The sequence below is a fragment of the Jatropha curcas genome, chromosome 11 (assembly GCF_041381405.1).
Source record: "Jatropha curcas cultivar XTBG-Jc1 chromosome 11, XTBG_Jcur_1.0, whole genome shotgun sequence".
In the NCBI taxonomy this organism is placed as follows: domain Eukaryota; kingdom Viridiplantae; phylum Streptophyta; class Magnoliopsida; order Malpighiales; family Euphorbiaceae; genus Jatropha; species Jatropha curcas.
The window spans coordinates 9,487,980-9,511,719 of record NC_143161.1 but is presented as its reverse complement, the minus strand read 5'-3'; the positions used below and the strand labels follow the sequence as shown (position 1 = coordinate 9,511,719).

At 29.4% G+C, this 23,740-nt stretch overlaps 2 protein-coding genes across 3 annotated transcripts; one reads left to right on the top strand and one right to left on the bottom strand.

Moving 5' to 3' along the window:
- The first annotated feature begins 468 nt into the window (after positions 1-468).
- Positions 469-6,968, top strand: LOC105642733 (Small GTP-binding protein). 2 transcript variants are annotated; one of them, XM_012227661.3, is made up of 12 exons: positions 469-816; positions 1,647-2,397; positions 2,958-3,114; positions 3,236-3,290; positions 3,464-3,531; positions 3,606-3,710; positions 3,810-3,881; positions 4,045-4,158; positions 5,806-5,946; positions 6,028-6,087; positions 6,291-6,492; positions 6,591-6,968. In XM_012227661.3, exons 1-11 carry the CDS (start codon positions 511-513, stop codon positions 6,454-6,456), a joined length of 1,995 nt encoding a protein of 664 aa, XP_012083051.1. In that variant the 5' UTR covers positions 469-510; the 3' UTR covers positions 6,457-6,492; positions 6,591-6,968. The 2 variants fall into 2 exon arrangements, with proteins under 2 accessions (XP_012083051.1, XP_020538379.1); XM_020682720.3 differs by having other exon boundaries at positions 677-816; positions 1,651-2,397.
- A 3,230-nt stretch (positions 6,969-10,198) lies between these two features.
- On the bottom strand, positions 10,199-13,504 carry WRKY72 (WRKY DNA-binding protein 72). Its single transcript, XM_020682449.3, has 5 exons — positions 13,391-13,504; positions 13,216-13,296; positions 12,057-12,596; positions 11,823-11,936; positions 10,199-11,209 (listed from the first exon to the last, which is right to left on the bottom strand). The coding sequence occupies exons 1-5, from the start codon at positions 13,475-13,477 to the stop codon at positions 10,424-10,426; spliced, it is 1,608 nt and encodes a 535-aa protein (XP_020538108.1). The 5' UTR covers positions 13,478-13,504; the 3' UTR covers positions 10,199-10,423.
- Positions 13,505-23,740: the final 10,236 nt, after the last annotated feature.

Here is a 23,740-nt window from a genome sequence, read left to right as displayed (position 1 = left end):
ATAATCTAGTGGTAAATATATGTACACATATATAATAAATTTGTAGAAATTTAGGATACCACTTTCTATGCAAAATACTCTATTGGCTGAACGAATTTTAAAATCCCTTTCTTGTGTCTATCATTTTTTCCATTTTATTATAGATTGTGACTAATTTTGCAATAATCAAAGACTCAAACTTTGAAAATTCAACTGTAATGATGTCAGCATCCCAATGTTTTTTTTTTTTTTTTTTTTGAAGAGAGCATCCTGCATCCCAATGTTTATAGATTTAGTTTAGGCGATCGGAAGTCAAACCCAAAAATGTCAACTTCAGGCTTCAAGAAGAATAATTATTGCCGATTTTTTGCAATTTGGATTAATGTGTTTTAATTGATGAATAATACTAATATATAATTATTTTTGAATTAGAATTGGCAACGATGTCGTTTTTGTACCAAAGTTGCGGTTTAACTCAACGGTAGCACAACAGCAGCTACTTACGATTGCCTGCTATAGCAGAAACCCAACATGGGTTCTCTACGCAGGGTTTCAAAAGCCCTAAAATCACCAAAATGTCTGTTTCTGCTACAATCATATTCAAAATTCAGGCCAATCTATCGTTCGGAACTAACGCGTGCCTTTTGCTCCAATTCGCGCCATAACAGTAAGGAGAACAGCATAGATTTGAGCCAGTATCCAGCTGAGAGAATTAGAAACTTCTCCATAATCGCACATGTCGACCATGGCAAGTCAACGCTCGCTGACCGGCTTCTGGAGCTCACTGGAACAATAAAAAAAGGCCATGGCCAGCCTCAGTACCTTGATAAATTGCAGGTATTTAAACACCATTTTGCTGGTTTTCTCTTGTTTTTGAAGAAATAAAAGATCTTTGTCTTCTTTTTTTGTTTTTTTGTTTTTAAATTTAATGTTTAGAGCAGGAGTTTTTAGAATCCAAAATTTTAAAGTACTGGTATTGATGGGTTTGTTGTAGACGAAGTTTCAGTTTTGAGGTTAAAAATGTCCTTTTCAAGATTAATTGGGTAAAATTCGCAAAATGACTAAATCCTAACGGGAAAAGTATATAGCATAGAAGAGAGAGATGAAACATTATATTGAAATTGAAATGGAATTGCAATGATTAAAACCATTCAAGCTAGTGGAGTGTCAGAGTATGATTAAAACAAACTCTTTGACCATTTGGAACTTGTGACCTTTCCAATAATTTGTTTAGAGTGATATTATTTTGAATTTGGATTGCTTTAAGTGTGTGAAATGCAGTTCAAACACCTTACTACAGGAGTGTTAGTGTTGTTTTTATTTGTATCCTGATTTTAAACTACAATGTGAGTTGTAGAATTTGGAAAGTATTGTAACCTATCCAAAGTAATATTGCAATTTCATTCATAAGAGATGCTTAATGGAAGTGTAAAACTGATGAAATAAGAAAATTTTGAAATAATCTAACAACCATGTATAGGTGTTTCTGAATGCAAAAAACATTGAACTAGCAAGTTGTTGTGAAATTTCATAAATTCAATCCATGTTCAGCCTCGACTGTATAACTTTTTGTTGTAGTTGCAGGGTAGAAAGGTTTCAACACTGAAATTCTTTTTGTCAATTTAATTCTGTATGGCATGTATGTGATGGAATTTGGATTGTCTTAGGTAGAGAGAGAAAGGGGAATAACTGTTAAAGCTCAAACAGCTACCATGTTCCACAAGTACAAGTTTAATGGCCTGAATGTTGGTGATGCACATGAACCTCCAACGTTTCTGCTAAATCTAATTGATACGCCAGGTCATGTCGATTTCAGCTATGAAGTATCAAGATCCTTAGCAGCATGCCAAGGTGCCCTTTTGGTTGTTGATGCTGCCCAAGGCGTTCAGGCACAAACTGTAGCTAACTTCTATTTGGCTTTTGAATCAAATCTGACAATAATTCCTGTCATCAACAAAATAGACCAACCAACTGCTGATCCTGATCGTGTTAAAGCTCAATTAAAATCAATGTTTGATCTTGAACCTAATGATTGCCTTTTGACATCTGCCAAAACAGGGCAGGGTCTTGAGCAAGTCCTTCCTGCAGTCATAGACCGGATACCTCCTCCTCCTGGGGATAGTAATGCACCACTGCGTATGCTTTTGCTGGACTCCTATTATGATGAATACAAGGGGGTAATCTGCCATGTTGCAGTTGTAGATGGCACACTGCGGAAGGGAGATAAGATTTCATCTGCAGCAACTGGCCAAGGATATGAGGTTCTGGATGTTGGTTTCATGCATCCTGAACTGACACGAACTGGAGTTCTTCTAACTGGACAAGTTGGATATATGGTAAGTGGCATGAGATCAACCAAAGAAGCACGTGTTGGAGACACTCTATATAATAGCCGAAGCATTGTAGAACCTCTGCCAGGTATATAATCATCACCCTTTTTGCTACTATGATGCTTATTTATCTTTTGTTTATAATGACTGGAAAATCTAAGCAATACCCTCTTTCATTCGTATATATAAATTGATCTGACCTGGGAACTGTTACAGAGAAATTGAACCTATAGGAACATTTTCTTCGATTTTCTTTGTTGCAATAGAGAAAGAATTTGCCTTTCTACTTTCCAGAATTGTGATGTCCACACAGTTTGACATTTTTTTATTCAGAATCTCATTTATAAGGATTAGATGTATAAAGCAAATGGAAAAGGTAATATTATTGTGTAAACATATAACTGAAAATGAACTGTGCGATATTTTATATGTTGGTGGTGACTCTAGCATACATGATGTATAAATAATTTACATCATAAGTTACTTAAACAGGCCACACAATCCATAGCTGTTGACTAGCACATTTCTAAACAAGTACGGGTAAACAGTGGGAGTTCGGAGGTAGGGGAAGGAGGATTTATTGGCTAATAATAAAGTTTTTACATCCTATTCCTAATATTACTTTTATTTGTAATTCTCTAATTTTAGGTTTTAAGCCTGCAAAACATATGGTGTTCTCGGGTCTTTATCCAGCTGATGGATCCGATTTTGATGCGCTTAACCATGCAATAGAGAGATTGACATGCAATGATGCCAGCGTGTCTGTTACTAAAGAGAGTAGTTCTGCACTTGGTCTGGGTTTTAGGTGCATATCCAACTACTGAATGACGTTGATATGTGCTTTGCTTTTTTGCAAAGTTTTTTTTTTTCTCCTCCATTTAGTTTCATATGCAGTGACATTTTGTGGTTACTGGTCTTATATATAGGTGTGGTTTCTTAGGCTTACTTCACATGGATGTATTTCATCAGCGGCTTGAACAGGTGATGCTTCCCTCTTTTGTGATTTTCTGTAGCAGAAAAATCAAATTGTTTTGTTTGACGTAGTATAATGTTATTATTGTTGGAAGTAGTAAATGCCTAATTTTTGGAGAGCATAATTACTGGAAAATGGCATTGCTAACAAATTACACAACCTATCTTCAAATGGATGACAGGAGTATGGAGCTCATGTTATTTCCACAGTTCCAACTGTTCCATATATTTTTGAGTATTCTGATGGAAGGTATGTCCTTGTCTTGCTAATTTCTAATGCTGCCCATATGCTTTTCCTAACAATTTATGTTGTTGCTTTGCTAGCAAAGTACAAGTTCAGAATCCTGCTGCGTTGCCTTCAAATCCTAAGAAGCGAGTTACAGCTAGTTGGGAACCTACAGTCATAGCTACAATTATCATCCCTAGTGAGTAAGCGCTCACACTGTCATACTCTCTGTGAACGATGACTTGTTTCTTTTTTTAGCATGCTAAGTGCTAACTTGTCCGGCTTTCACTTTTCCACTTAAGGTATGTGGGGCCCGTCATTACCCTATGTTCTGACAGGAGAGGGCAGCAATTGGAGTATTCATTTATCGACAGGTACTTTATATGCCCATCTGCGAATCAAATTTGGTTGTCGATTCTGGCGGTTGAATTGATAACTATGGGTATTAATTAACTGCCTTTCATGTACTGAGTATTTACCATTGTATATAATAATTCAAAATAAGAGTAGTAATCTTTCTAATTCTCATCTTTGAAGCCAACGAGCCTTTATGAAGTATTGTCTACCTTTGAGGGAAATTGTTGTCGATTTTTACAATGAGTTGAAGAGTATAACATCAGGATATGCATCATTTGACTATGAAGATTCAGAGTACGTATGCTCTCTCTCTCTCAAACACAACATCCACAAAACACAGTCTTAAGCTCATTTCCTTAGACGAAGGTGATGCCACCAAATAGGTGAATGTGATACTGTTACCATAGAAAGTGCTGTTGTTTTTTGAGCTTCCTGTAACATGTCAGAATGGGTGATTTTGGCCACAAATATATTTCCCTTAAATGCATGTGACAATTACTGCACAGAGAAATTGCTCTTTTTTGTTGCTTATTTTATTTCTTCAGCTGCTCATATTAGGATTATTGTTTCAAGGTCATAGGTGGGAGTGTGCAATCGGTGAAACAAAACTGAAAACCGAACCAAGCTATAATCGGAAACCAAACTGCACAAACCAAATATTTTGGTCCTGTTTAGTTTAATTAGTTTTGGTAGTCATGCAAAAAAAAAGAAGGAAAATCACTAGAAAAACTGGCCGAAGGAAGGGCCTTTACTAGATTTAATTAATTTATTTTTTAATTGTCTTCATTTTAATTCCAAATCCTCTTCATCATCAATTTATCCACAGAATTTTTATCACTAAATTCACCACTAGGCATTAGGTCTTATAAACACTCAAAATCTCTCAATCCATCAATCTGTTATGCAATAAAAAATCAATTAATGAAAAGAAGAAGAAAATGAAAAGGGATCAAGAAAAGGTAGCTGATGGAATGTACTGTCAGGGTTTTTTTTCCTACATTTCTGATTCTTTTACTGCACCAAGAGGCATATTAATGGATCTCATAGGTTCAGGACACTGTAAATTATGCTGTTTTCGTTCGTCTTGAATCTAGGTTTTTTGTTCTTCTTTGTTGTTTTTTATTTGAATGCTTGATTTTGGGTTCTTGTGATGGTTGTGGATTGGTATTATAAATTTTTATGGTGAGATTTGAGTGGGGATGTATATAGAAAAGAGACTAAGGAACTTTGGCGTTTTTTGTCCCTTTCTCAACCTGGTTTGTTCACTGCTGTCACATCCTTTCTCTGACCAATCTCTGTCAATGTCGTCTTATTCATCGTGGAGGAGGTCATGAGCACCGATTCAGATCAGATCTTGCCAGTGGGATTTTCGACTTTGATGGTGGGGATTTTGTTGGCTGTGATGCTTTGTCGATCCCTGACATTCTTGCTTGGGTTTATATTGATGCCTTGGGTTCTTGGTTTGATTCTGGTGTTTTATGCGGCTGGGATTGTTTCTACAATCTCCTTGTTAGGCCATTCTCTTCTTTGCTGCACTTTGGGCCCCTCCGTCTCCTTGACAGGAGATTCTAGAAGAAGACAGATGCTAGCTAGAGGAAGGGAGGCTTGGACAACCAAAACTAAGCCCTACTAAAATTAAAAGGTCCCAAACAATGTAGTCTTATATTTTGGTTCAGTCTGGTTGAACCAATTTTCTTTACCAAAAACCGAACTGAAATCAGTTTATTGACCAAACCGAGCAGATTACCCAAATAATTGAATTAGACTGGTTTGGTTTGGTTTGGTTTTTCTGTTAAAACTGTTGTGTGCTCAACCCTAGTCATAGGTTATTGAATTAAAGTTTTTATTAAGGAGGTGGTCGTTATCTATGTTTTGATGAGAACTTTTGAATATTTTTAGTTTCACCTCACCTTTAACAAATTAAATGGATTTCATTTACAGATATCAAGAAGCTGATTTGGTTAAACTTGATATCCTCTTAAATGGACAACCAGTTGATGCTATGGCAACCATTGTTCACAATTTGAAGGCTCAACGAGTTGGTCGTGAGCTGGTGGAGAAGCTGAAGAAGTTCATTGATAGGTTTTTAATTTTAAGTTTTGTTTCTGTCTTGTATTATAATTTCTTTGTTCTCCAGTTGTGTGATTTTCATATTTTGAACAGGCAAATGTTTGAGATAACTATACAAGCAGCTATTGGAGCAAAGATTATTGCAAGAGAAACGTAAGTAATATTTAGCTTATTTTTGTGCCAAGAGTTTACCGCGTCAGTTCTTGATAATTTCTTCACGGCAAAAGCAGTAAACTGATATCTTTTTTTTCTTAACCATCTCTCTTTTTCCAAAGGAGAGTGCTTTTCTTGGTCATTTGAGCATGACTATTGGTCACTGTCATCTCTTTACTAATCCTCTTCATGCTGGTTCTTAGTATTTCGGCTATGAGAAAGAATGTTCTTGCAAAGTGTTATGGTGGGGATGTTACTCGGAAAAGGAAGCTTTTGGAAAAACAAAAGGAAGGCAAGAAGCGAATGAAGCGTGTTGGCTCTGTTGATATACCACAGGAGGCTTTCCATGAACTGTTGAAAGTGTCATAGAGACATGTCTAATTGACCATATTTATGGCAATGTTGGTAAGTTCTAAACTTCAGTATGGAACTGCGAATTTTTCTTTTGCAGATTTGTTTCATATGTTTGACAGTATCTCTGCAATTTTGTGAATTTCTTGCAGTTTTGTATCATAGAAAGCAACCTTTAATTTTTATTTTTGACCACCGTTCATCCGTGAATTTTCACGGGATGCAACTCTTGTTGGAGACTAAAGAAGGAGCAAATCGAAGTGAAGACTAGGAAATACCAAAAGCGATAAATTGATTCTGCCCTTCTATCTAATGTATCAATGGAGGTTGTTTTGTAAGGAAAAAATAATTCTAGCAGAATCAATCATTTTTGTTTCTTTTTCTGCCTGAAAAATAGTGGTTTTCCATGTTATCCATGCATAATAAGTTCCATGCAATAAATTTGAAATCATTAGTTAGTGAGGTCGAGGCAATTATTATGGTTTTGTGAATTTTTGGTGGAATTTTCAATTATTACTATTTTGTTGATATATTCGGCATGTTTTAGTTATTTATTTATTTATTTATTTAAGTATTTTCAAATATAAACATTTATGTTTAAAATATTTGAACTTCAACTATTAATTAACTCTTAAAACTACGGTGTTTTGATAAGTAGATGATAAAATTAAAAATTAAAAATGTTTTAATTTTTATTTTGATTAATTAGTGATTAATAAGTTTGGTTAATCAAAATCGGTTAATTATAAATTTTGATTAAATTCGGTTAGTTAATTAAGTTTTCATTTTCATTAATTTCGGTTCAATTAATGATCAAAATTAATTTGATCAAAACGGTTTAATTTAATTTGGTTAAAAAATTAGTTTAATTATATTCAGTTAAGTGAAAAAAAAAAAAATCAGTTAAAAATGTTATTTAAATCGATCGAATTGGTTGAATGCTCACCGGTGCGCGTTGACTGTAATATCGTACTCCCTCTTGTTGGAGAGTTGAAAAATGCTTGACATGGCTATTCAGATTTTGTTAGTAAAATAATCCCTTGCTGGAGTAACTGAGAGCACCCTTGTTGTACTAGAAGCAGATCTAAGTGGTTCATAAGCTTTAGAATGATTTACACCTTCATTCAATTTGGAAGGCAACTGAACGAAGAAATCTTGATTTTTCCAAAGTGGAGTTGGATGAGAAAATTAAGCATTAAATCTTCAAAAGATTCCAGAACTTCTGCCAAAGAAAACTTCTTAGGCACTAAAGTCTAAAGTTTGAGAAGTCTTTTATACTTAAATACTTTAGGATATATGAAGATGCTTGGCTAATTTATAAACATCACATCCAATAGAAATGTTTTCAACGGAAAAATTAGAACCAAGAACTCTTTTCCAAACAATCAATTTGGAAAGAATTACATGCCAATTGGTTTCTTAGTTCTAGGATTTATGGAAAAGACTTTTTCATTAGTAGCTTTAAAATGTTTCTTATGTTCTCCTAATGATTAGTTTATATCCCTGAAAAGCTAATTTCTAGAAGAATAACTAGAATCTACCATGGGGAAGTTATTTCTCTATTTTTTTTTCTTATATTATTGCTATTAGTTTATAAATAATATCATTACATGAAACATAAATGAAACCAGGAACAGAGCTAGACTTTAGAATTTGAGGAAGTCAAAACAAGTATTTTAAAAGTTAGGGGGATCAAAGTGGAGAAAATTTTAAAGAAATTTTTGAGTTTAAAGGGCCGGTCTCCCCTCAGTCCCCCTTCCTCAGCCCCTGATTTTGACAATACCATAATTAAACCAAAACATCATTCATAAGCTTTCAGTTTCAAATGGATGTACAAAGGAGGAGAATGAGATTGATGAGAGAGGGAAACATTTTGAAGAGAGAAAATGGATTTGAGATTTCTGTTTGACGAAAGGAAGAAGAAAGGAGGGTGATAAGGATATTGCCGATTTATTCCATGTAATATTTTAAATGTTTCTCCCCAAGTCCGTAGCTAAATACTAACGGATTAGCAATAACTTATTGCTAATTAATTAATAAATCGTCTATAAATTTTGCTTTTATTACCCATTTATGTTTCTTAAAATGTAAAATTTTTTTCTAAACCCCATTGCTAATCCATCGATAATTTATCAGTAATTAGTAGATAATTTGATGGCTGAATATCAAAATAGACATGAACTTATCGTGTATTTATCTAAAGGAGTTCAAATCTGTCGCTAAATAGTAAAAAATTAGATGCCTTCAATTACTATTAGAATTCTAATTAATCGCTAATTTTATTGCTATAATTATATAAACTTTTCTAATTTTAAAATTCAATTTTAATGTTTTCGGTCGCTGTTGCTAATATCCATAGAAAGCTATCAGTCATGTTCTAGTTCTTTGGATTTTTTCTGAGTTTGGTTCCATTTTTTCTAACTTTGGTTCCGTTGCTAATATCCATAGAAAACTATCCGTCATGTTCTAGTTCTATGGACTTTTTCTGACTTTGGTGGTATTAACTAACAGATCTGATGTCACTACTAGGTGAATTCAGAGGCAAGCTAATCCGATTGCTCACTCTTTGACTAGAACATCATATAATTGTACTGATTTTCAAGTTTGAAACCTTCTTCGAGTAGTAATTTTTCTTTTTATCTCTAAATTTGGTTGTTTCCTTTAAAACAAAATACATATTTTCTTGTAGTAAACTATTCAATGAAAATATCGCACTAAATCGGCCTACTAAGGGTTAAAGTGTTCCTTGTGATGGAGCATTGAACTCTCGATCTAAGGAATAAGAGTGTCGAACCACTCATTTTAACATTCGTTGGTTCATGATCTATATTTTTTAATTACATGACATAAGAGTAATGTATTTCAATATTTGTTTACTTATTGGAAAAAGTAATATATTTTGACTTTTGGATTGATTTTTGACAGCATGGTTTGACCACCGTATTCCTATTTAATGTGTGGGACTTAGTTAAGTTTGTTTCTGTACAATTTTAACTGTAAAATATTTCATAAGAATGATTTACTTAAATTCATCATGCTGAGCTTAATTATAGACTAAATCAATGAATAAATTTTTTTTTTCAAAATAAGAGAATTTCTAACCATGTACTAGAAAAAAAAAAGATAAAATTGAAATAATTTTTAAAAATCTCTATTTTTATTATTTTAGTTTATATTGAGCTCATAGAGAAGTTTTATATATGTTCCATATCCATATAAGGGAAAGACTCACCATGATCTTGGTGCCTACCATGCCCTGTAAAGGCCGATGCTGCAAACTTCAGCCCGTCAGTCTCAATGAATCTAATTTCAATAACATAATAATGAAAAAAAAAAAAAAAAAAGACATCAATTCATCTCTCTCACCCTTCTTTTTTTTTTTTTTTTTTTTGGTGAAAGGAATAATTTCATTGGTTAGACTGAAACAAGTCCTCAAATTAGTTAAGGACAGCATCCTGCAATTTATGAACAATGTCGTACTTTTTACAATAAAAGTTTTTCTTTAATCTCAGACCATGCTGTTAATTGGTTATACATTAACTTATATTTGAATGAATTGAATTTCATAAAATTAATTTAAATATAGCAATCTAAAGCAATGGTTTAGTTTGCATCTCCACTTGATAAACTAAAAGAACATCAACATTGATTCTGCAATCCTAATTGAATCTGAATTTAAAACTTTGCTTTCCTCCATTAACAATTGATGTTTAATTGAAAAAAGAAAATTTAAATAAATATTAAATTACATGTACACTTTTTTAACAAAAAGAAAAAAAAAAAAGGACTTGTACACTTAGATATTTTTTGTGGAATCTAATTGGTAAACATAATTTAATTAATTAACATCCAAAAACCCAAAAGCAAAATAGCATATCAATTAAAGAGAAGAAAACAGCAATCAACCTTTCCTGCTAATTTCTTATATGCCACTTTCTTGTACTTTAATTAACTGCTACTATGTATAATATAGTACTTTAATTTATCAGCTCTTCTGATCCTTTTTAACATTAGCAGGCATAGAAGCACTGTTAAAGATTGAAAAAGGCAATGAAGAAGAAGATTGAAGAATATTTCCCATTTGAGAACTTGAAGAAGACAATCCACTGAAATAACTTGAGCCGCAACCTTTTCCATTAGCCTCACCTAACTGACTTGAGCTTGAACTTGGACTTACACTGGAACTACTACCCATCATTGATGATATAGCTGCAGCTATAACTGTCCGAAAACTCGGATCCGATGTTATTGCCTTAGTTAGGGTTTCTGTTAATGCCTGTTGATTATTTTCCATATAGGGTAACTGAGACAATTGTTGTTTATTTGTGGAATTTAAGGATCCATAATTTTGATACGCATTTCCCCATATTGCTGATAGGTTAGATTCTGATGAAGAAAAGTTAAGACTTGTTGCAGGAAATTTAGAGGTGGAAGAGAATCCTCCTGAGGAAGTTAGGTCTAAAGTAATGGTTGGGAAAAGAGGACAGGAATTAGGGTTTGCTAAATAAATTTGTTTTGTTCTTGAACTGTCATAAACAGCATTACTGAAGTTTAATCCATTGAGTTGGTTATATTGAGAAGTAGAAGTTAAAGGAATTTGAGAACTAATTAGGCCTTGATGTGATGAGGAAGAAGAAGAGCCTGATAATAACATGGAAGCAGCCGCTGAGGTTGTGGAGGCCATGGCTGTGGCTGAAACAGGAAGTGGGTGGTTGTGTGTTCCTTCATAGGTTGTAATCAAGATTGACATGTCTTCTGCACATCTTTGTACCTGAATTCATGCATTTTTTGAAAAGTTATTTTTATGTTCTTAATTATGAAGTAGATATACAATATTATAATGCACCTTCTATATATATGTGTGTGCATGTGTATTTATAAATAAGTGGGATGAACTTGAAATTATAAAGAACGAATCTCATAGACGCGATATATTATACAAACTATTGAACCTTATATAATATAAATGAATTCAATGAAATTTTGTATAATTAATCTGGAATTAAATGTTTTCAAAATTTGATGCACGTGAAATATTCATTTTACTCCCATGGATACACTTTAAAAACAGTACTAGAGGCTGCAAATTGCAATGTTTATAGTGAAATGCAATAGTTGTGCAAACTCACTGACATATCTTGAGATATCTATGTATTTAAGAAATTGTATTTTCTATAATCCTCCTTAAGGATTAAGTAATTTACTTCTACATGATATCTATAGGGTTTCATGCTCTAGATTTGTGATAATTTCTTTTTTTATTCCCCTCAAACCATTCAAACCAAGATTAGAGAATTCATAGATGAGAAAAAAAAAATCTTGAGTCTTGATTAATAAAATAGGGAACAATACTGAGTTAAACCTTTAAATTAAAATTTACTAACCTGTTTTCTTACAGGGCAGGCTGGTGCCACTGTGCAGCGATAATATGCACGTGGACATGGATTTCCTTTTGCAATCTTTTGTCCATATTTCCTCCATTGGCATCCATCATTCATCTAATAAAAAATAAAATCCCATATATATCACATTTCTATAGCTAATCCAAGATTAAATAACAAGTTATATTAACAAAAATTAATGTTAAACAAATAAAAACTGATCAAAATAATACTAACCGTAGGAGTATCACATCTAGCTCTTACACAAACCCTAGCTCTTTTCGCATTACTTTGCTGTGCAGCCTCATCATCAATTGTGTTTCTCTTTGTATTAATCTTACTTGGTGGCCATGTTTCTCCCCCTGCTTGTTCTTCTTCTACACTATTTTCAGGGCTTGGATTACTAGACACAGGCTCATTAGACATATGAAATTTTGAACTAGTGTCTGATAAGCCAAGGGTTAAGGTAGCCTTCAAGTCTTCATTTTCTGTATCATGATTATTAGTTTTGCTGGGGTTACTATTTTTCTCATCTTTTTTAGGCTCACTTGGAGTACTTCTTCCTAGAGAAAGTGATACAAGCTCATGAGATTCTTCGGTTTCGCAACCCAATGGAGATTCTGCTGTGTTCTTGCAAGTTTCTTTTCGAAGAATGTCAAAGAAACGTAATTTAAGTGATTGGTAATCTTTCTCTACTTGTTGTAACATCATTTTCAGTCTCTCGTTTTCTTCCCTCACTTCTCCCATTTCGGCTTTTGCAGACTCCAATACATCCTCCTAAATCAAGAAAACATTATTAGGAGAGGATGACTTTATCAAGAATTTTTCATGTTTATTGATCTGTAGAACAAAAAGCTACAATGGGAACAATAAAATTTGAAATCACCTTTGAATATAAAGGTTAAAATGAAAACTATTATCTTTTATGCAATTACTGAATTAAAGATTAAGTAGTATAATTAAGATAAGATCGATGAACTATATAATTAAATTTTAAAAATATGGATCTTGGCTAGTATATTTGTGTATGAAAAACTAGCTAGTTATTCACTATTTTTTTATCTGAATAATTGAATATAGGTCGAAATGAAAAATATGTTTTAGTGCAATTACTAATTTATCAAACAAAAATTAGTTATTGAAAAAGGAAACAAATTTGTGAATTTTTCTTTTTAAATTTAGACTTCCATTTCGATTCCGAATTAAACCAAACATTCCCTAAAAGAGGAAAAAAACAATTCAAGGTTCTGATGATCTGATCGTAAACAGTAGCAGAAGAAAGAAATAGTAATTAACATTAAATTTTTTTAAAAAAATCTTTCTCTGTGATCTGATAGCAAATAATAGCAGAAGAAACAATTCAAGATTCTGATAATCCGATAATAAACTAACTTACCTCTTTGTTATTATTGCTTGAGTCCTCATTGTTTGATAAAGATGGCTTCACATTCAAACCATGATCCTGCAGTTCTCCAACCTGTATCAAGTAATAAAAATTGTAAGATCAAAATAATTCTATTAAGCCATAGATTTATCAGAAACTTTAATCATTACTAAAAATAAATAAATACCTTATCATTAGTTTCTTGACTGATGAAACCCTTTTCTTGGCTAACCAAATGATGACGAACAGTAACTGCACCACCACAACTAGCCATTGTCGCAGAGCTAATTTAATCTTGTTAATTAGCTTTTCTTAATGACTTGCAACCTGTCTATCGCTACTTCTTATATATAATCGAAAGCTAAAAAAGTCTCCTACACATGATTCAATTAACTAATTATTAATATTAACTTCATATATTATTAAATAAAAATAATTAATACATTCAAATCCCAGTCTATAATTTATCTGTCCATTACGCAGACATACAAAAATGTCAACAACTCAACTTATTTTGTATAATTATTTTATTAAAATAGTAGTAAAAATATCTAACTTCAAAGGTTACCAGTTAAGATACAGATGGAGAATATATATATATATATAAGTGTAGAGAGAGAGCTAAATTATCGGACAGTCGTCATATATAAAAATTAGAGGAGAACTATCTTTGAAGGTTCGTACCAAGGTGACTTACTGATATAGTTAATGGTCAAAGTTGCAGCTGGTGACGCCTTAGATCCGCTGGCCGGTGGCCGAGTTATTGTGGGTCAGTGTCAACGGTTGTGTTTTTTTATATCATTGTCAAGTTTCCGGTCAATACGCTTCTTTAACACGCTGTGTGTTTATGACATTGTTGCTCCTGCAACTGACGTTGCTTTTCACATTGGTACTTATATTACTAATATAACCAAATACAGAAATGATAGATGGTTCAATGCCTGTGAAATATTAATTAAAAAATATTTTGTTGTAAATATTGATTGATATAGTCAAGAATTAAAATGTCTGTGGATGAGAAATGATCTGTCATTATAAGTCATACAAGAGCGAGCCATAGGTTCATCAATGTAAAAATTACTATCAACTTCAGACATATGAGTTTATTTATATACTAAATCAATTTAATAAAAATATTTAATTTACAGTAGGGTATTTATAAATTTATTATTAAGAAAAAAAATAAAATATTATCAACTTATGACTCTTAATTATTTATTTAATGTATAGAGTGGATGAATAAACCGGGTCTAGACAACTTTTATAATAAAAAGAAGATGTATATTTTGTGGCATCCGAGCATCATTGGATTCAAAAAAAATAAAAGATCATGTCCTTAACTAATTAGGAATAATATGTACACGACATGGAGTTTATGCACGACTTCGAGTCTGTTCGGCAAAATTAGTTGTTTTGGTAGTTTTTAGTTATTTTAATAGCGTTGAGTTGTTAGTTGTTCGGGTAGCTTTTCATAAAATACTAAAAGTTAAACGTCACATAAATTGACTTTTTATAAAACGCTACTTTAACCTCTAAAAGCTAGTTCAAACATTATATTACCGAATACTATAAATAATAGCGTTTAGCATTTTGACTACTTAAAAAGTTTTTATCGAACACAACCTTCAACCTGTGGTGAATATATAAAGATGGTAATTGCGTATAAGAAAAATATTTAATTTCATGATATTCTATTACATTCTGATCTATCAACATAGAATATGTGAAAGTTAGTCAATGGTATTAGCTTATTGTAATAAAAAAATAACATATAAACATAAAATAATTGTTGCATTAATATTACAACTTCTGTTAGCTAGGAGTAGATATAGTTAGCTATCATGTATAGGTCATCAAGCATAGTTAAGATTTTAAGAGTCTTTAATTACTCAAAAATCAACTACAGGAGAATGGAATCATGCAAGTTGCTATTTAATTTAATTAAGGTCTCCTCTTACTAAGTGGATTTTTCAACTTTGTACCAAATATTAATTGGTCAATCACGTATTATGTTTTTCTAAGCTGTTGTATGCAATTGAAACTTAGTTTGATTACAAAGTTTTACGTATGAAATTAAGATGTAATAAATTTAAAGACTTTGTTTTCATAAAATAACTTGTAGAAAAATATTTTTCCACAATTTTCCGTTGTTTGGGACATTTAAGAAAATAACTCAACGAAAATATTTCCATAGTCAATGGAAAATTAAGTCATTTTTTAAGAAAAAAAACTTCTCATTCTCATAAGAGTAAAACATTTTCCAAATATTAGCAAACTTTATAAATCTTTTGTTTTAATTTATTAATCATCACAGTCACTAACACCAGTCACCTTTTATCACCGACCACCACCACCGATGGCTTTTATAATTTTATATATATATATATTTGCATTCTTTTCATATTTAATAACAAAATCTTTAAATTATAAAATTTCTATTATTATTAATATTTTTATGGTCTTATGAGATAAAAAATTTAATATTTTTAACTAATTTTCAATATTACAACCAAACAACGGAAAATTATTATTTGAAAATATTTTTTAAGGACAATATTTTCCATGAAAATAAATAATTAATTTATTTATTATTATAATTAAGTGTCAATGTATATGGGGATCCTAAATGTAAAGACTTCTAAGAATATTCCATTCATCTAAACATTATTGCACTATTTAATTTCTCTTCTATTTTCTTTTTCTTTTTCTTTTGTTAAAAATATTTTTCACAAGGAAAGGAATAGATAATTGCGTGAAAAAAAGTAACTTGAATTTAATTCATGGTCTATGGCAAGAATACATACAATATTAGTATAGTAACTAGTACTTCCTCTGTTCCGAATTTCATGTCCCTTAAACAAACTATTATTAAATTTGTCTAAATTATAATAAATTATTGAGTAAATTTATTATATTACTCTTGATTTAATATTAATTTTTTTAAAAAAATATTAAATTAAATTAATAATTATTGATCATATATAAAAGATAAATATGAAAAAAAAATATTTATTACTTCTTAAAATTATAAATATGAAAAATATTTTGCAAAGAAAAGTAGTTGCTGTTAGACAACCTAAGAGATGGAATATACAAATGTCTCAAGATGTCTTCATTTGCAGCATTTTCCAAATTATTAAAATCAAAGGTATTGACCTGAGTTTTTAAAATCCCAATAATCCCATGTTCCAAGACTTGCAAAGGCATCATTGGATCATTTATTTTATTTGATATCGATTTTGAGGGAGGGATATGGTGGTCCAAATACATCTCCGGTTGTGAAGGCTCTCAAATTATTTAGTCTTCATAGTTCCTAACCAAAGACTTTTTCAGGCCAACTTGTGATTACTATATCTAAATAGGTCAATGGTCTTTATTAATCAAGTATTAAATTATATTATTTGATTATATATATATATATATATATATATATATATATATATGGAGCTTTGATTTTGATTTATTTCTTTTTTTGACATTACTATATTCGATAGATATTATATATTTACCGTAATAACTATATAACGGTATTCAGTATATAATATAATATTTTATTTTATTCAATATAACTTAGATTTAAATAAAAAATTAATATAAATTAAAATTAAATTATCATTATTTTAAGTCAATAAAATTAAAATATTTAATGATATTTATCCATTACGTTATATACTAACGGAATTACGGAAGCAGTTTAGAGACTATTTATCACTTTTGAACCAAAGCAAGAGGCAAGCAGTATTAAAATAAGATTCAATCAAACTTATAATTTCTTAATATTTCTAGAGCATTTCACTAAACCAAACAAAGTTTGAGAACAATTTATTGAACACTTGCAATTGAGAATAAAAATTGGAGCAGATTGAAGGATATTTTACTTACCGCAAGAAAAAGACATGATTAATTTTTAGTAAAAGGTTAATGTATAAACAAAAGCCTTGATATAATAAACAAAAAAAAATTAAACAAATTTTTGATAATCAAAATCAATTAAAACTATATATATTCAAAGCACAAGTAATACCAATAAAATTAAAAATTTTCTAATTTGAATACGATTAAATTATCCTTAATGATATTTTTAATATAATTTTAATTAACCAATAAAATAAAATTTTTATAATTAGAATAGCACTAAATTATCTTTAATGATATTTTTAATCAACCAATAAAATTAAAAGTACTTTACTAATTAGAATATGATTAAATTATTTTTATTGCTAATAAATATCAATAAAATTAAAAGTTTTCTAATTATAATAAGACTAAATTATCTTTAATAATATTTTTAATCGATTAGAGCATGAAGGGACGTGTTAGGAATCTAATGTTCCTCTTCATACTTTTATATATACTAGTTTTTTTATGATGTGCGTTGCACATTGATTATACTCGTTATTCTTTATGTCATTACTTACTTTTACTTATAATTTATACTCATTTTATTTTTTTATTAAATATTGATTATAATTTTTATCTTATATCATTTAGATTTTTATTATATCGTCATTTATCTAAAATTCATTATAACTATATATGTACAATCTACAATATCACATAATAAATACATTTTAATATATATAGATACGTAGATATAATAATAAAATATTATATATATTTTTTAATTAAAATTTTCAAATGTTCGTCATTTCACACATATATGTTCAATTTATTTAAAAATAAATTTTAAAAAGTAAAAATTTAAAATTTTGAACGGCTTAATTATATATATATTCTATTTGAAAAATTATTTTTTAAAAAATATATCGAATCAAATTATACAAACATAAAGAAAAAGATAATATTATAAAAGAATTTACTTTTTTCTTTTTTAATTCTCTCCTAGATAGAATATTTTAAATTATAATAAAAATATAATTAAATATTTAAAGATACATTCTAGTTGTTTTATAATGTGCATTGCACTTGTTGCTCGTTTAATATTCGTAGTTGATACTTGTTTATTTTCATTAACAATATTAACTATTTATTATAATTTCTCTTTTAGATTGTGTATATCTTTTTAATATTAGAACTTCATCTTTTTCTTGTGGATGCATAAACAGTTAAAAATAAGTTAAATATTTTAATCAAGTTAAATCTACAAGAGCTTAGGTAATTTATGTTTTAAATTATTGATTTTAATAATATGTACCTTTTAAATTTAAAAATTATTTATAAAATTTATCAATTTAAAAAAAATTAATTCAAATATAATCAATTTAATAAATAAAAAATTTGAACTCATTAAACTTTTACTTATATTAAATATAAAATATATGAATTTATATATAAAATATAGAATTCATTTAGACCAAATAAGATTCAAATAAAATTTTTAATATTTCATAGAACTTATGAATAATTATAAAAATTTTAATTTTTTACATGTTTGACCAAATAAGAAAATCGTTATATATAATATTGTAAAGAAATTTTGTTTCACAATCTTTAATCAAGTGGTTTTACTAAAATAAGGGATAACTTTTAAAATTAATTTTAAGTAGGTGAGCATATACGATCACCTTAATTTAAAACCACACCGAATTAAATCAAAATTAAAATATATTTTCAAAATGAAAACAGTCTCAAATTAAATATAGTTCAAAATCTAATTAGTTTAATCAATTTTACATGCACTTTTAGGTTGGTCAATTTAAGTCTTTCACTAAAAATAAAAATCAAATAAAAAAATTTAATTTATCCATGCAAACTAAAAACCAATCTAAATCAGTTTTACCCGATGTTTTAATATTCTTAAAATTAGACACGTCCATAAAATTGCAAAGGGATATAAGTTATCTTCTTTTGGAGAAATCTTAGACCATTAATTAATATAATATTTAATTAATTAATCTAATAATAATATTTTTGAACATATTGAATAAATCCAACTAAGTGCAAAATTGGCAAAGTATATTGTATAACTCCTTTCTACTTACTATTTATCATTCTCTTTCTTTCTCTGTTCTTAGGTCTCTGATATGAGATAAATGCTATAAAGGTGTGTATATATATTTTACATAAATATATTCAAGAGAAGATTAAAAGAAATATCAAATTTCACATAAACTATTAGATCCATTAAATATTTATTATTCTTATTATTGTATAAGATTTTTTTACTTTTATTGGTATAATCCGATTATTTCTAAGAGTGTTATAAAAGAAAAATATCACATATTCTTTTCTATAGTAAAAAAAAAAATATTAGGTAACTATAATTGTCTATAAGAAAAAAAAGTGAAGAAAAAATTAATTAAATATTCTGGTATATACCACTTTATCATGAAATTATATTATTTTTTTTCATAGAAAGCACTAAAAAAAATTAAATATCAGAATATTTATATGTAATATAATTTCAAAAATTTATATTTAAAAACTTATTCTATTTGAAAATTTATTTCTAAGAAATATATATCCAATCAAATCATACCAACATAAAAAAGAATATTAATAAAAAGTATTATTTTTATTTTTATCTCCCTCCTAAATAAAATATTTTAAATTATACTCAAAATTAAATTAAATAAATAATAAATTTAAAAATAAAATATAAAAATTTCAAATGTCTCGTTATCATATATATTTATTAAAAAATAAATTTAAAAAAAAGATAAAACTTAAAATTTTGAATGCTTAATTAACTATATGTATTTATTTAAAAAAATAATTTTTATAAATTATATCCAATCAACTAGTATACTTTTTATATATATATATATATATTTGACATAAATATATTCAAGAGAAGATTAAAAGAAATATCAAATTTCACATAAATTAGTAGATCAATTAAATATTTATTAATCTTATTATTGTATAAATTATTTTCACCTTCATTGCCATAATCTAATTATTTCTAAGAGCATTATAAAAGAAAATATCACATATTATTTTCTATAATAAGAAAAAAGAAAACTATTAAGACATTATTTTTATTTTAGATAATCATCTATAAGAAAAAGAAAGTAAAGAAAAAATTAATTAAATATTTTCATGTACACCACTTTATCATGAAATTATATTATTTTTTCCATAGAAAGAACTAAAAAAATTAAATATCAAAATATTTATATGCAATGTAATTTCGAAAATATATATTTAAAATTTTATTCTATTTGAAAGTTTATTTTTTAAAAATATATTCAATCTAATTATACAAACATAAAGAAAAAAGAGTATTAATAAAAAAATACATTTTTTCTATGTTTTTCTCCCTCCTAAATAAAACACTTTAAATTATAATTAAAATAAAATCAAATAAATAATAAATTCAAAAAATAAAATATAAAAATTTTAAATGTCTTATTTATGATATATATTTATTAAAAAATAAATTTAAAAATAAATTATGTCCAATCAACTAATAAACTGTAATTTTATAATTGAACATCATTAAAGATATTTTAGAACATTTTAAATTTCATTAAAGATGATATGAACAATCTCATTATTCCCTTCATTTCCATTTTTATATATAGTATAGATATAGATAGATTATAGATAGATATAACATAATGCATGTACATGAAAAACAGATAAAGATTACACATTTTAAGAAGAAAAGTGTACAAAATATATAACGAAGAAAATTTTTATAAATTTGGAGAGGCAATATGTATATTTTTAAAAACATATAAAAATTAGGGAGCGTATTCATGGGGTATTGTTAAGCCTAGACCCTCCCTTATATGTAGATAGAGCCATGAATCCAATCTAGGTAAGTTTTTTCGTATATATTTTTAGATAGTTACCTCACTCTAACATTCCAACCGGAGTGCTTGGTGGGATACTGCAATTGGGTTTAAACTGGCTCTCATGTCACTTTGTCATTGGACCATTTTCCTCTATTGGCTTATGCATGTACGTAATGTCAACACATATAGTGATGCCCAAGTATCATTTCAATTATAATTTAAGCATAAGATGTATATGTTATGGCCTACCGCAAGAAAAAGTTGGTAATACATAATTGCTTTTTTTTTTTTTTTTTTACTATCGGTATTCGAATTCTAGTACTAGGGACCACTTAATCCAGTTTAAGATTTAGTCACAGTTAAGATTCATTGATATCGAAAAAAAATTTGAAAATCAAAGTAAACGTAATGGAAAAATTATAGTCGATGAATCTTGAAACGAAACATGTACCGAAGCAAACAAAGAAAACTAGGTGGTTGAATCAAAATAAATTGTTATTTTGACTAACCCGTTATGGATGAGTTAGGAATTAATTCTAATTCGACTCAACTAATTTAGTATATTTTCCACATTCAAGTATTTGCCCCAAGGAAGAATCCTAGAATTCCGTCTCTTTTTCTGGGTTTGGAAAAGTGCGGATTTTCAAGAAAGGGAATCTTATGATATGCTGGGAATCTTTTATGATAATCATCCGCGTCTGAAACGTGACAAGTGTGTGTAGTGAAGATCGAATCCGAAGGTTCTTCCTATGTTATCAGCCTGCGTTGCCAATTGAGTCACAATTTATGTCGTTTAACGGTAATTAATTTTTTCTTTCTTTCTATTTTTAGCAAAATCCAATTAAAACTTTCGTAACGAGAAAGAAAAACTTTTTGTTGTAAACATAATTATTTCACTCGAGAAAGAAATACTACCTACTGGTGTAAACATAATTATATATATATACACACACATTAATAAGCATTCTTGATGGAGACATGAATGGAACGGTTGGCCCAGTGGTTCCTGCACTTTCTATGCATGGTGTTGACCGAGGTCATGTTTGGTTCAATCATGCCTAATTATTCCTTGTAATGCATGGTGTGACATCTTTGTCGGGAAGTTATTTTCTTTATGCTAATTATTCAATAAACGGTAATGAAATGTGACGTGATGTAATTAAAATTATTTGTAATATAGCATTACAATAAATATATTTTTAGTTACGTTAAATCACGTTTCAAGTTAAACTTCAACTTTATTATTTGTAATAATTTACACTCTAGAATAAATTTCACCCTAAAATGCTCCAATTTCAAATTTGTGTCAAAATGACAATCTGATTACAAATTTAATCAAAATTGCTATTAAACTATAATAAATGTAAGACTCATCGTAGCTACCCAACTTTTGTCAGCATGCTGTAAACCGCACCGCAAAAGCTTGTTTTAACTCAGGAGTCTGAGTTGGGACGATCTCAAGTCTGACAGACGCAGAAATAGAGTGAATGGTATCTTGATGTGATGGTTTTGTCTTGATTTCAGTTTCCATTCAGGTCAGTCAAAATTTTTAAATTTGCTGCCCAAAATGGGTTGGTTCTGACCGGTTTTTTACCATAAAATTTTTTTTTTCGTTTCCTTTCCCTCTCATTTCATTCTAACCGATTCATTAGTTTTGGGTTGATTAAAGATAGAGTGAAAGACTAGGGGCTCAACCTCGCATTTGAGTCGGCGCATTGGCTCCAAGCTAGCTATAAATTATTACAATACCAGTTTCAAGTTGAGTTCAACATTAACTTAATCTTGCTCTAATTTTGGGTCTGGTTCAAACCCAATCCTTGAACAGGCCTAATCATAGTTCAGAGCCAGTAATAATCTTGTAGTACGTGAAACTAATAAATTATACTATTAATAAAAAACAATATAATCAAGAAAATCCTGCCTCTAAAATGAGATTTTTCGATCTCCCAAGTGATGAAATTAAAGATTTTTCTGTCTTCCGGAATGATAAAATTAAAACCCCGATGAAATTTATTAATTGTATAGATTTTAATCTACTTTTCCTTAACCGAAAAGAACTGGCAAATATATAAGTTTCGTGGTCTAAATTCGATGATAAGGGCGTGGGATAGGTGATCCACTTAGAAATGAATGGAAAAGTGTGGAGCTTGTCCTTATGAAAGGGACCTCATGAGCTCCTCCTCTCACCGTTGCAAAAGTCAGATAACTCACATTCTTCCCCATCTTTTAGCTATAATCCTCGTCTGAGTGAGAGGGATTTTCGTGTCTTGGTCACCACTGTTACATCCAAGTAATTATAAAATGGAAACATAAAACTAAAATTAATAGAACAAAATTTTAGATTGTGAAATTCACCTGTAAAGCAAGACAGGAATGCGCTCTTTGAGTAGCTCTGCAATTAGTGGAATTAGATTCATGTCCAGATTGTCTTCTTGATACACAAATGGCCTGCAAACACCAGCTCAAACTATAATGCTAAATAGACTCTAAATACTATAAAAGCAACTTAATCAAAAGATTAGAGGAAAAAGATTTACCCTTCGCAGATGTCCCAGTGGAAAGGAAGGTGAGTTGTATTGGCATTAAGTGCCTTTTATACTTCAGGCTTGTTAAGATATGTCAGTATCCTCCCTCCAAGACATGGATCACCTTGCTGGGTTACCCTCCTTGCAACCTGTTCAAGGATCTTGAAGAGGTAAGTTAAGGTGATAATGAACTATTACATCTAATTAGTTGGTGTTCTTTCACATTATCTATAAAAATGAAATATGAATAAGCATTAGTTCAACAATAATTTGATTGTTACTAACATTATTAACACAGTTGACAGCTAC